Source organism: Molossus molossus, unplaced genomic scaffold, assembly GCF_014108415.1.
Source record: "Molossus molossus isolate mMolMol1 unplaced genomic scaffold, mMolMol1.p scaffold_m16_p_17, whole genome shotgun sequence".
Lineage (NCBI taxonomy): Eukaryota > Metazoa > Chordata > Mammalia > Chiroptera > Molossidae > Molossus > Molossus molossus.
In genome coordinates, this window is record NW_023425352.1 from 29,463,565 (window position 1) to 29,476,418 (window position 12,854).

Here is a 12,854-nt window from a genome sequence, read left to right on the forward strand (position 1 = left end):
TACCATTTGACATCCTTTTTTAATATAGTATTTAATACATACATTATATATTCTATACTGTATTTACTCTTACATTAAGACATGTTGATACTTTTGGTTCAGGAAGGGATTTGAGTATAAATCATGATTATTAATGTTATGGGCTGAATTGTGTCCCCCCTCAAAGGCATGTTGAAATAGAAATGCCTAGTAACTCAATGTGTCTATATTTAGAGATAGGGTATGTGAAGAGGTAATTGAGGTAATACGAAGTCATATGAGTGGACCCTAATCCAATATGACTGTCCTTATAAGAGATTAGGACACAGACACATACGAGGAAGACCATGTAAAGACACAGGGAGAGGCTGGCCATCTGCAAACCAAGGAGAGAGGCCTCACAAGAAACCAACCCTGCCAGCATCTTGGTCTTGGACCACTAGCCTCCAGAATGGGGAGAAAATAAACTTCTGTGGTACTTCGTTATGGCAGCCCTGACAAGTGAATACAAGTAATAAGAATTTTTTAAAAAGAACTAGTGACTAGTTTTAGGGTTATATATTTTTAATTTAAAACAAATTGGCACCCAAAAATGCACTTATTCTTGTCTTATTTTGCGCTTGTGTTGAACTTTTTTTATCCTCAGGATTTGCAGGCTAGCAGTGTATTTTCTCTCGATGCTCACAAGGGTAGCTTTTCTGAAGCCCATCTTGCTGCTACTTGATGGTTTCCTGGGTGAAATTTGCTGAAGTTCTTTTGAATGTTTTCTGTTTTTCTTCAAAGGTAGAAGCAATATTTAAAATTCAGACCAGTTGGATCATATTACAACATTAGACATGTTTTGGACTTTTTGTCATCAATACCACTTCCTGAATCTTCCGCAGCTAGTAAAAAGGAGAAAAGCAATATTATTGCGAGTCTTTGGCTATATAGTGTTTTTATTCTAACACTCTAATGATATTTGTATTGACTTTATAGCCTAACTAATAGTTTTAGCTTATAGCAAATACTAAGGGCTTGACCATTTTTTTTTTTTTTAATCCTCATCCGGGCACATTTTTCCATTTTTTGTACAGACAGAGTGGGAGGGAGAGAAAGGAAGAGAGAGAGAGGGAAACATCGATGTGAAAGGGACACATCGAGTGGCTGCCACCTGCACGACCAACCAGGGCCGGGGACAAACTGCAACCGAGGTACATGCCCTTAGTGGGAACCGAACCTGGGTCTCTCCAGACCGCAGGCGGATGCTCCAACCGCTGAGCCAAACCGGCCAGGGCCATTTATTGTTTTTTATTATTATTTTTTAATCCTCACCCAAGGACATTTTTCCACACCTTATTCAGATAGAGTAGGAGGGAGGGAAAGAGAGAAGCATCGATGTGAAAGAGACAAATTGAGTGGTTGCCCAGGGCCGGGGACAAACTGCAACCGAGGTACGCGCCCTTAGCGGGAACTGAACCCGCGCCTCTCTGGACCAGAGGCCAGCGCTCTAACCTCTGAGCCAAACTGGCCAGGGCAGGGCTTGACCATTTAAAAACTTGAATTCATATTCAGAATTGGCCCATTTAAAAAATGGAATCTAATAAATGATTAGCCAATTATAACCTCTGTTTCTCAGGAGAAGCACTGAACTACACAATCTGGGAATCTGAGTTGTTGCTTTGGGCTAGGCACAAAGCTTATTGCCTGGAGATACTAAACAATGTTCCTAGCTCACAGAGACTTCTGAACATAATAGGAAAAAAATTCAGAAGTGAATATTTTTATGCACATAAAGTATGTCCAATATACTGAAGACTAAAAATGTCAGGAGCCACTTAAAGGACCCGATGTCCTGTTCATCATAAAATTGATTACGTTTAATTGTACTAAGAAATAACTTGCTTACACTAGCTCAGTAAAATTACCACTTTTGCCATCTTTTTGAAGTGCAAATGAGATCTTACCGCTTTCCTGTTTAAATCCCTTGAATGACTTTCCATTGTTCTTCTGGAGGACAAATCCTTAGCAAGGCCTTCAAGGCAACACACAGTCTGGCATTACCAGCTGTGCCTGGTACTTTGCCCTCCTTGCTCTCTAGTCTCTAGCTACACCTCTTAAATTCTTCAATTGCACCAAGCTTACTGCCACTTCAAGGCCTTTGTACATATTCTCTTCTTTCCCTTCCTCCCCAATCCCTCCTTGCTTTGCTTAGCCGAAGTTCAGAGTTTAGCATAAGCATCCTTCAGGAAAGCCTTCCCTGATGCCCCAGGGACATACCTCATGCTTCCTCTGACAGATAATCAATTGTTCATTTATTGTTTTAACCTCTAGCTCCCCTGCCAGAGGATAAGCCTTGTGTGATAAGGACCCCGTCTTTCCCCGGGGCCTGCCAAACACAGGGCCTTGCACAGAATAGACACCAATAAGTACATAAGTGAATGGATATCAAGGAGTCAGAAACTCCTAATTTTCTTCTGTCGATGGACATCCTTAATTGGTTAAGCAAAATATTTTCTCCCTCTGTGAAGTCTTTAAAATGCTGCTAAACACAATAGAACCATCTAAAAGGGCTGTTGTATCTTCTGTTTTGCAAGGCCTTTCCAGCTAGAGATGATTTCTTTGTTAAACAATAAGAATTTCTTATAAAACTTTCTGAGTGCTGAACTCTCAGGACAAAATAAGTCATCACAGTGGCTTTCCACTTTAAAGATGACATTTTGAGGCATCTGCTGAACTAATAATTGATCCTGAGTCTTAGCAGAGGTTTTCTGAAGATGTTAAACTTAAAGTCACTTTAGGAGTAGAAATTTCATCGGGAAAAACAGCACTGTGTGGAGACATTTGAGGCACAGGCAAAGTCTTAGAGCGAGGCTCCAAGATCACCTCATTGAGCTGGCCAGGTTTGTGTTCGTGTAGGGCTTCTGGGAGCTCTGTAAAACCTCGTTACATAGAGAAGAATATTAAGCTCAGAGAGGTTCAGCAAGTTGCTCAATGTCTCACAGCAAATGCATAATATTAGGACTAGAATTGTTTTCTCACCTAACCCTGATCCTACTGACTCTACACTTTCCATGTCATTTCTAAAAATTCAGCACTCTGCAGAGGTGCCTCAGGGACAGAGGGGATGGATGCAGAAGCCTGGCCTCGCCCACCTCAACTGGACCTGCAATTTCATCTGGAATTGTACACAGGATCTTATTTGGGGGGTAAAAACCTGAAAACCACTAACTAGCATCGTAAAGTTATCAGACTGTACAGTAAAGCAAGTTTAGTGTTTGTCTTTACTTTTTAGGCTTTTGTCATGTGACTTCTGGCTTCTTACAAGAAGGAAACACAAGTTCCATCTAACCTTTTTCAATCATGTTTCCTTCTTCCTGCTTTCTCACCTCCTCTTCCATTACCTTCATCCTTGCATCATATTCATCAGCGAGGGATTTCCATTCCATTCTGTTATTCTGCAGGCCATTCAGCATGGGCGTGACTTCTTTGTGAAACCGCGAGAACTCCTACAGAGAATTTTAGGTCAAAAGCTACTTAAATTATATGGTTGCTATTCAGTACTCTTCCTAGGCGGAGGAGCTGTAAGAAATTGTTCTGGTGCTCAGAGTGGCTAGAGGGAACTTGACTCGGTCCTTGGAAACAGGAAACACAGGTGCTGTCTTTCCTGCCTGCCGCCTGTTCAATTTGCTCTCATCTGAGTTCTTTCTCCTTTCATTCCACTCCCGATGAGAAGTTGGCATCATACCTCAAACTACTTTGGAGAAATAAGGACACCACTAATGGCTTCCCATGTGGGGCCTTTTAAAATTTGGTTCCAGTTTGAAAGAAAAATTCTCATCCAGATGATTATGTATTTCACTCAAATAATCAATTTGTTTACTTACCTTATATACAAAAGTACAAACAAAATCAATAAATCCAACTTGAAGTTTAGGTAGTTCATCTTTTTTGTTTCTGTCCATCATAGGCTAGAAAGAAAAAAGAAATCCTTTAAAGAGAGTTTTCTGAGGTTCAGTGAACAAAATAGACTGATTTGTATCCACAGTTGTTAATAAGTAGCGTGTTTTTATGTCAAGGTCTTTACAATAGGTTGTTGCTGCAGCACCGTTCTCTCCAGATCTCCTTGTTCCCAGAATTCACTTGCAACCAGACGTGCTACCTGCAAATAAGAAAGACGTGGTTCATGAAAGCAACTTATTAATAGATACTTTGCATTGTATTAGTATGAGCGACATTTAAGGATAACGTTTATAGTTAATGTTTGAGGTATTGCCACACCATATGCTCTTTGGTTTTAAAAGATGTCTTTTACAGATTATTCTGAAATGGAAAATGGGAATTTCTCTTCCTACCAGTGTTCCAGATTCTTTCTGAGAGTGCCTACCTTCTATTTGCTGTTGCCACCACCTCTCAATGTAAAGAGGAAATGGGAAGATGTTGCATTCCATTATATCATGCTTCAAACTCTAAAGCTCCCAAGTCCTCCTTTTGTCCTGCATTTCTGTTAGCATCTAGCATCTTATCTGCATGTGCGATGCACTCCAGCACTCACACACTGCACGCAGAGACTAGAACACAGCTTTACTTGATTACAGTGTGCAAGTACTTGAGGGTTAATTTACATAGTTTTAAAAACCCAATATGCCCGGCTGGTGTGGCTCACTGGCTGAGCGTCGACCCATGCACCAAGAGGTTGCCGGTTCAATTCCCAGTCAGGGCACATGCCCAGGTTGTGGGCCCGATACCCAGTGGGGGGCATGCAGGGGGCAGCCAATCGATGTTCTCTCTCGTCGGTGTTTCTCTCTCTAAAATCAATAAAGAAAAAATATTTAAAAAATAAAAACCCAATATCAAGTTTATTGACCACCTACTAGCTGCCTGACATGGGCATGAGCCAGGCTTGCAAGAGGAATAAGATGTGACATTTTTCTTTAAGATGCTCACAGTCTAGTGAAGACAGTCATGTAAACAGTACGATAAATGTTATAATAGTAATAGTATTAAGTGCTATGAATCAAGAAGAAGGGAGTAAAGATAAGTTTAATAAAAGAGGGAGGTTGCACATTGAAGAAGAGAGTGTAGAAGCAAAACCACCTTAGATAGAGGAAAACACTAATGATTCATCCTTGGGCTGATGTATTGCCTCCGTTAAAAAAACACACAATTCCTGAATAATTATACATAAACTTTTTACAGCCTGTTCGGTGATAAGGAATTCATTCCGGAAAGCATTTTCTTTCCAATATTTCCTCTATTTGTTTTTTTCTGGGGCATCACAAAGACCTATTGTCTTACTGACATTTGTGAGCTCCTGGAAGCGTTTAGCCTCTCTTCATTAATAGAAACCCAACAGGGAACATTTTATTTTTGTCTTAACTTCTCGAGTTCCTCTTTCCTTCTCTTTAAATTACAAACTGATCGTTTGAGAGGACAAATCTGGCATAATGAAAGATAACTGCTTATAAAATCTATAGTCATATAAGTAATACTATAATAAAATTCTGAAGTTGCCAGATATCCTCATGTTCACGTTGACATGGGACCCAGAGAGGACCTGAGAGTGTGACAGAAAAGGAAACTTGATTCACCTGACTTTGTACCTCCCAGGGTTTGGTTATAGCTGACAAGTCACATGCAGTCATCATCATCGCCCTTTGGAAGAAAACAAAAATTGTTGCTACAGAAAGAAATACAAAATAAGTTATTTTTGCCAGAAGAGGAATACAGTTCTCACTGCTCACATGATGATCTCTTTTTTGGTTGGATCAGCGGTTACATATTTGATGGCCTCTTCTTCAGTTTCCATTTTTTCACAGGCATCAACAATCTTTTGAAACATGGTTCTCTTCCTAAAATGAAAAAAGACACAGCTGTGCAATAGCATATAAGAGAGTTAAAAAAAAAAATGTATCTTTAACATGTGCTTTTCTTATCTCCAGAAGCACATCCAATGAATCTTGTGGGTATGGACCCCAAGTGGAGAAGTTACATTTCATAATATATCAGTGCATGAAGCATACCCATATTTGCATGCCCGGGTCTGAGACAAGCTCTATGCACAGTGTTTTCAGTTACATTGTCTTACTGTGCAAGCTCTGTTGGGTCAACTTTTGTGAGCACAGTGTGTTGTAAGATTAAAGATATGAAAACCCTACAGCAATCTCATTTCTAAGGAGAGTTTTTAGGAAATTCACACACACACACACACACACACACACACACACACAAGGACATAAAATGTAGTATTGTGGGAAATTATGAAAAATGTGAAATAGTCTAAATGTCCATGAGTAAAAGAATGGTGGAATTAATTATGGTCTACATACGGTTGAATATCCAGTTAAAATGAACTGGATCTCCATTTACCACCAAGGTAAATCTTTAAAAGAAAACATTGTATGACAAAAACAAGTTTCAGAGGTATGTACAGTATGATACCATTTATGGAACATTATAAAACATACTTCATGCTACCATGGAAAACATGGATGGAAAGGAAAATACACATCAATTTCTGGATGGTGATGTCTGTGAGGGAGCAGGGAGGGATCTTTCATGATGAAATGGGGTTGGGGGGGATGCCTCACTTACATATCTCTTTTCTCCTTAAAAAAGATCTAAGGTGTGGCAAAACCTTAGCATTTGTTGAATCTGGATTATGGATATTTGGATATCAATTATATTATTCTAAGCATCTTTCTTCATGTTTGAATGATTGAAAAATTAAATGTTTATTTAAGAAGGGTCGGAGAGGCTCAATTTGATGCTGGCCATCCAAGTCACCAAATATTTGGCTCCTATAACTTTTCACCTTGTTCTAACCCATTTTTACCAAGCTACGTTATGGTTCACTGACAGGAAAATGTGCAGGAGCTTAACTGGTCCTTGGTAACTATTATTATTGTAAATAAGCTGGCACACTCTGCTGTGTAGAACTCAGAATTCTGGGGTTTGGGTTAATATGCATCAGTGTCAGTATTGTTCGTCTCCCGGACTCTGATGGGATCAGGTGTCAGACTCCGGCCCATGGTGAACTCACTAGGATGAGCGGTGTCGCCCTTCTGGCAATGCGCCAACCTTGCTGAACGTTCCTCAACTCAGACATCTTCAGATAATTACTTAATGTTAAGAGCTTAACTTTTTGTTTTAATCCTCATCCAAAGATATGTTTCCATTTATCTTCAGATAGAGTGAGAGGGAGAGAGAAAGAGAGAAAGATTGATGTGAGAGAGATACATTGACTGGTTGCATGACCCCAACCAGTGCTGAGGACCAAACTACAACCAAGGTACGTGCCCTCGACTGGAGTCAAACCTGCGACTTTTTGGTCTGCAGGCTGACCCTCTAACCACTGAGCCAAACTGGCTGGGACTAGGGGCTTAACTTTTTAAAAGGTCACCAGATGTCTAGTAAATTCACTGCCAGCCTTCTTGAAGGTATTCTACTTATAATCCAAAAGGAAAATTAATACACGTGTATGTGAATAAATGCCTTTCAAGTTCAACGTAATCATTTATGGAAGGCAGAACCACACAGACGTAAAGAAGTTCTGTACTTACTTGAAGTATAAAGCAAGGTCAGTTGCTATTATTGCAACTTCAAACAAATGAATAACTGTTTCAAACTGGCGTTTATTTAGGTTCTGGAAGATGTTTAGACTCTGTAAGATGAAAATTCACAATAAAGTGCAATCATTAATTTGCCTTTGATTCAACAAACAACTCAAACTATGCCTAAAATAAAGTTTATTCTATTACAGAAAGAAGAAAACTAGGTCTTCCACTGTTTTGCTTTCCATTTTTGTATCTTGGATTAAGTAAACCTCTCTACTTTAAGATAATTTACCTATAAAAATAGACATTATTAACAAAGTTTCATATAATCAATGTATGAGTTTTTGGAGTAAATAAGTGTTTCCTTCTAGGGCCATTAAAAAAATAATAGATTTAAAATTTGCTTGTTTTAATTGAAGAGCTTTAATAAAGAATATCTGGCAGATGTCCAATTGTTAGACACATTGAATTATCCACCAGGTAATTTCAGAGTGATCACAGAAACTGTTGGAAAACTTTCAGAAACTGCAAATTACACTAGTGTTAGTGTGTATACAGGAAAAATAATAAAGTCCTCTCAAGCTGTTCTTAAAATATGTTCTTGCAGTTATATTTTACAAAGACTTAACTAGACCTTGTTTCAAAGAGCGGCCCACTAATAATCTCCTTCACATAGAGACCGGCTTCATTTCCTAGTGTTCTAGAAAACCAGAGTATAAAATTGGAAGTGGTTTTTAAAACATCTGATATTCCAAACAGACCATTTTAGGCATATAGGCCAAAGGACAGGTGTATAGCAGTTTTGCCAAATGAAGTTGACTGTTATGAAATACAGGAAAAGCCCCACTGGAAAGAAAGGAGGACATAGTTTATTAACCTATGTAGAGATAGAGGCCGCATAACATAGAAAAGTATACTGGACCAAATAATTATAGCAACAATTCACATGCTGCTTACTGCTTTCCAGACATTGTTATAAATGCTTTATGAATACTCTTAATCTCACAACGAGCAACAGCACAGAGAGGTTAAGTAACTTGCTCAAGGTTAAACAGCAAGTACATGGCAGAGCTGGAATCTAAACCAATGCAGTGTGGCACTGCACTGCCTCTCAACAAGGGTCCCGTGTTCAGTTCCCAGATTCACCACTTGGAAGTTGTATAATCCTGGACACCTCATTTAACATCTGTATTTGCTTTCTCAAATGGGGACAATACCAGCTGCCTTGCCTAACTGCCTAGCACTTATCTATGCTCAATAAATATTTGTGGAATGTTGATTCAAATGAGATAACTGAGAATGCATTTTAAAACTGTAAATTGCTATCATTATTCTTGTTCTATAAAGTTTAGAGGCTAGCTTCAGTTTAAAATAGAATTGCAAACCCAAGACCAACTATGACTCTCTGTCATTCCAGGAGTTTGAAATACAAGAAAGCAAGAAATGAACAAGAAATCAAGTTTTCTATATTTATGTTATATAAACCTTCACTTAAGTCATCTTTTTATAGCTACTTCCAGGACAAAAAAGGGAGGGGGTGGAGTGTATTTTACACAGCAGATGTAAGTAGTAGAAAGGGAAGCTGTGGTGTGTTTTTGTTGTTGTTAAAATAATGAGTGCATAGTAGCAACTATAGTCTTTTTGAATTGATACAATGATTAAATGGCTACTGAACACTGTAAGAAGTTCAAAAGAAAGCTTGTCTAGATAAAAATCAATTTCTCGAGACAGTTCAGAGCAGCCCCTGGGGCATATCCATCTATACTCTCTGAACACCGGCATTTTCAACCCGGTCTGGACTGGCCAGGAAGAAGGAAGAGTAAAGGAGGCATTATAATTTTATTTCACTTTGCCTGCTCCTGATATGGGCACCACAGTGGCCGTTGGACCGGTGGTGACCCAATGGCATGTTTATGTCAGTAAGTCACTGTCTTTATTTGTTCATCCACACACATTTTTATGTTCCAAATGTCATGTGTATCATGTGATTCTAACATATACTTTGTAGATCCACTTAAAGTCATCCTCGATTGCTGTGCTGGGGGAAAAAGTCTGGGCATGTGTGGAAATGCCTTAAACTTTTAGACAAATTGTTAAAAGCACATCAAGTCATTTTAATACTTAATGATACTGAACATTTTCTGAGTATCTCAGGAGTTCTCACCACACACGCACAAAAAAGTGAGTATGTGAGGAGATGGATGTGTTAATTAGCTGACTGTGGTAATTACTTCGTTATGCTTATGTATATCAAGACATCATGTTGTACACCTTAAATATATGTAATTTTGAAAAATAAAATCTAAAAGTTAGGAAGATGAGCCAAATAAAAACAGAATGGAGGAGGGAGAAAAGTGAAACAGGTAGCCGAATTTAAATAAACCATCCCTTAGGCCCTGGCCGGTTTGGCTCAGCGGTTAGGGCGTCGGCCTGCGGTCCGGAGAGACCCGGGTTCGGTTCCCACTAAGGGCACGTACTTCGGTTGCAGTTTGTCCCCGGCCCTGGTTGGTCGTGCGGGTGGCAGCCATTCGATGTGTCCCTTCACGTCGATGTTTCTCACTCTCTCTCCCTCCCACTCTATCTGTACAAAAATGAAAAAATATCCTCGGGTGAGGATAAAAAAACCATCCCTTAGGCTAGAACTTCCTGTCTCTAGCAAGTGTCAGATTGTACAGAACACATAATCTATTACCATCGACCAAATAAATCAATATTTATTTTTTATGCACCAATTATTTGAATGTATGTTGCTTATATTTGTAAACCTGGACACCTGTTACTATTTGCTAACTATATGTGTGTGAGAGAAAAAACTACATATAAAAATAAATGTGACTAATTCTGTTGTACTCCAAGTCATACCTTTTCCCAATCCAAAATAATAAAACAGCTATTAAACCTGGCAGATTATCAAAAGGGCTTTCATTTGACAAAGTAAATCAATATTGGATTTTTTAAAAAGATGAATAATGGCATAATTTTTAAATTGGCATAATAAAGGGAAAAGAATGTATATTCAAGTTTTCAATGCTGCTTTTAAAATAGATATCGCACAATATACCTGAATTTCACTCATCTGTTTTCTTATTCATTTTCACTTTTATCTAAAAAGGTACATGTCTATTAATTTAAAAACCCTTTCTTAATTCTATATTCTTTTATATTTTCTCTTTGATTCTTTTCACAGACAAGTTTCTTAAAAGAAAAGCTTCTCAGTGGTTTCTTTTAAAACTATGAAAATAGATTTAACATTTTTTTTTTTTTATCCTCACCCGAGGACATTTTTCTATTTTTTGTACAGATAGAGTGGGAGGGAGAGAGAGGAAAAGAGAGAGAGAGAAACATCGATGTGAAAGGGACACATCGAGTGGCTGCCACCCGCACGACCAACCAGGGCCGGGGACAAACTGCAACCGAGGTACATGCCCTTAGCGGGAACCGAACCCAGGTCTCTCCGGACCGCTCTAACCGCTGAGCCAAACTGGCCAGGGCTGGAAATAGATTTATATAAAGTATCCCACTTCTGTTTTGTATTAGTTGCTGGAATTCTCTCAATCAAATTTGTGGCCCATATCTAATAAATGTTTATACCTCACTGTACATATTTTGGGCCTTTACCATATTTTGTCTTATTTTTCCATTAGCTCTCATTTTCTTTCTCTTTAATGTTAGATGTATTTTTGAAAGTTCCACTACATCGTTTTGGAAAAAACTGAGGATTAAACACAAAAAGCACTTTTTTTTTTTTTTTTTTTAAGTGAGCAAAGGCAGAGCCTCTGATGCTTTAAGTGGAGCAAGGGCCCACTTACTCAAAGGAAGAGTCTGTTTTATGCTCCCCGGCTGTTAAAAGGGCAGTGAACATGTCGGTTCTGCGCAGCACACCCAGCACTGGCTCTAACTCATTCTGGTTAGGGCTGGGTGGGGGGGCACAGCAAGCACAGGCCGTTCTAGTCTTCATGTTGGAGAAGGTTGCCGACGTGTTCATGGACCACTGGTGACTGTACCCACACAGGATGATTTGTTTCTTCTTCATGCCTTCTTTGTATAAGATGGGGTTGGTATGAAAAAGCATAAATAGAATTACCCTACACTTTTTTTTTAATCTTCACCCGAGGATATTTTTCTATTTATCGTCAGTTAGAGAGGGAAGGAGGGAGAGGAAGAGAGAGAGAGAGACATCAGCGTGAGAGGGACACATCGACTGGTTGCCTCCTGCACGACCCTGACCAGGGCCTGGGATGAACCACAACCAAGGTACGTGCCCTTGACTGGAATCGAACCCGAGACTTCTTGGTCCTCAGGCCGACGCTCTAACTCCGGAGCCAAACCTGCCAGGGGAAATTACCCTACACTTTGTAGAGTGTTTCTGAATAACAAATGGTTCTGTTATTTATGCTAAGCAATTTATTTTGCCATTTCTACAGTACATTATAGTATTACACTGTGTACTCTTCCAAATTTGACTTACAAGATTTTTCCAGCTATTCACTGAAGTTAGAGGGTGGATTTCTGTCTGGTTAGAATATAGGTGGTTCTAACTCCCAAAGCGTGAATCCCACTCTGCTGGGAGATCAGGACGTTTTAGGTCAAAGCCTTATAACATGGGAGCAAAATGTCTGAGTCATGCCGACGAAATGCCAAAATTGCTAGATAAACCCTAAGGATCATCCTTATTAAAAAGATGAAAGGTTTTTCATGTAAATACTGTTATACAAAAATAAGTAAACAAAAGAGTTGCATTGTCGACATATGATGGCTAAAATTTCTTTTTTCCCGGATTCAATTTGCCTGCTTATAAAAGCTCTGTGATCGCATTGCCTAGCGACTCTATTTACAGGCCTTAAAAGTCTGCAATTAGCAGGTTGAATAGCACTGTAGACAGGTCCTCGTCAAGGTGGTAAAGATTACTGAGATGCAGTATTCCTTTTTAGAAAGAATAATAAACCTTTATGTAACCATCAAAACCAGTTCAGACTGCAGAGTAAATAACATAAAAAATAATAATAATAAGATGGAAAACCATAGCTCTATTATAAACTCTCCAGTCTCAGAAGGGAAAAACATATGAGATACGAGGAGCCTTCCACTGTTAGGTATTTAAATATTTGACAGTAGTTTTTAAGCATTTTTCCTTTAGTAAATAAGTATAAAATTAAATAATAAGAATAAAGAACATATTTGACATGATCTGCCTGTGGTATTACATAACCACTGTGAATTACAGAAAATTTTTCCTCAAAAATACAAGATGGTCTCAACCAGTAAAACAAAGACTCGTGACAACTTGAGCAATTAACAACTTATCTCTCTGAATTACTTTCAGTTCTACTTTTAATTCTC

General features: G+C 38.8%; 1 protein-coding gene across 1 annotated transcript in view; it reads right to left on the minus strand.

Annotated features, from left to right (window-relative positions):
* Positions 1–204: 204 nt before the first annotated feature.
* Positions 205–12,854, minus strand: part of PDE6C (phosphodiesterase 6C) — a 43,877-nt gene continuing 31,227 nt past the window's right edge. Inside the window, exons 16-22 of the mRNA XM_036264997.1 lie at positions 7,521–7,621; positions 5,703–5,810; positions 5,550–5,613; positions 4,046–4,120; positions 3,846–3,929; positions 3,311–3,467; positions 205–863 (exon numbers count right to left, since the gene is read on the minus strand). Of these exons, the coding sequence (XP_036120890.1) occupies positions 802–863; positions 3,311–3,467; positions 3,846–3,929; positions 4,046–4,120; positions 5,550–5,613; positions 5,703–5,810; positions 7,521–7,621 (651 nt within the window). The 3' untranslated portion in view covers positions 205–801. The remainder of the gene's footprint in view (positions 864–3,310; positions 3,468–3,845; positions 3,930–4,045; positions 4,121–5,549; positions 5,614–5,702; positions 5,811–7,520; positions 7,622–12,854) is intronic.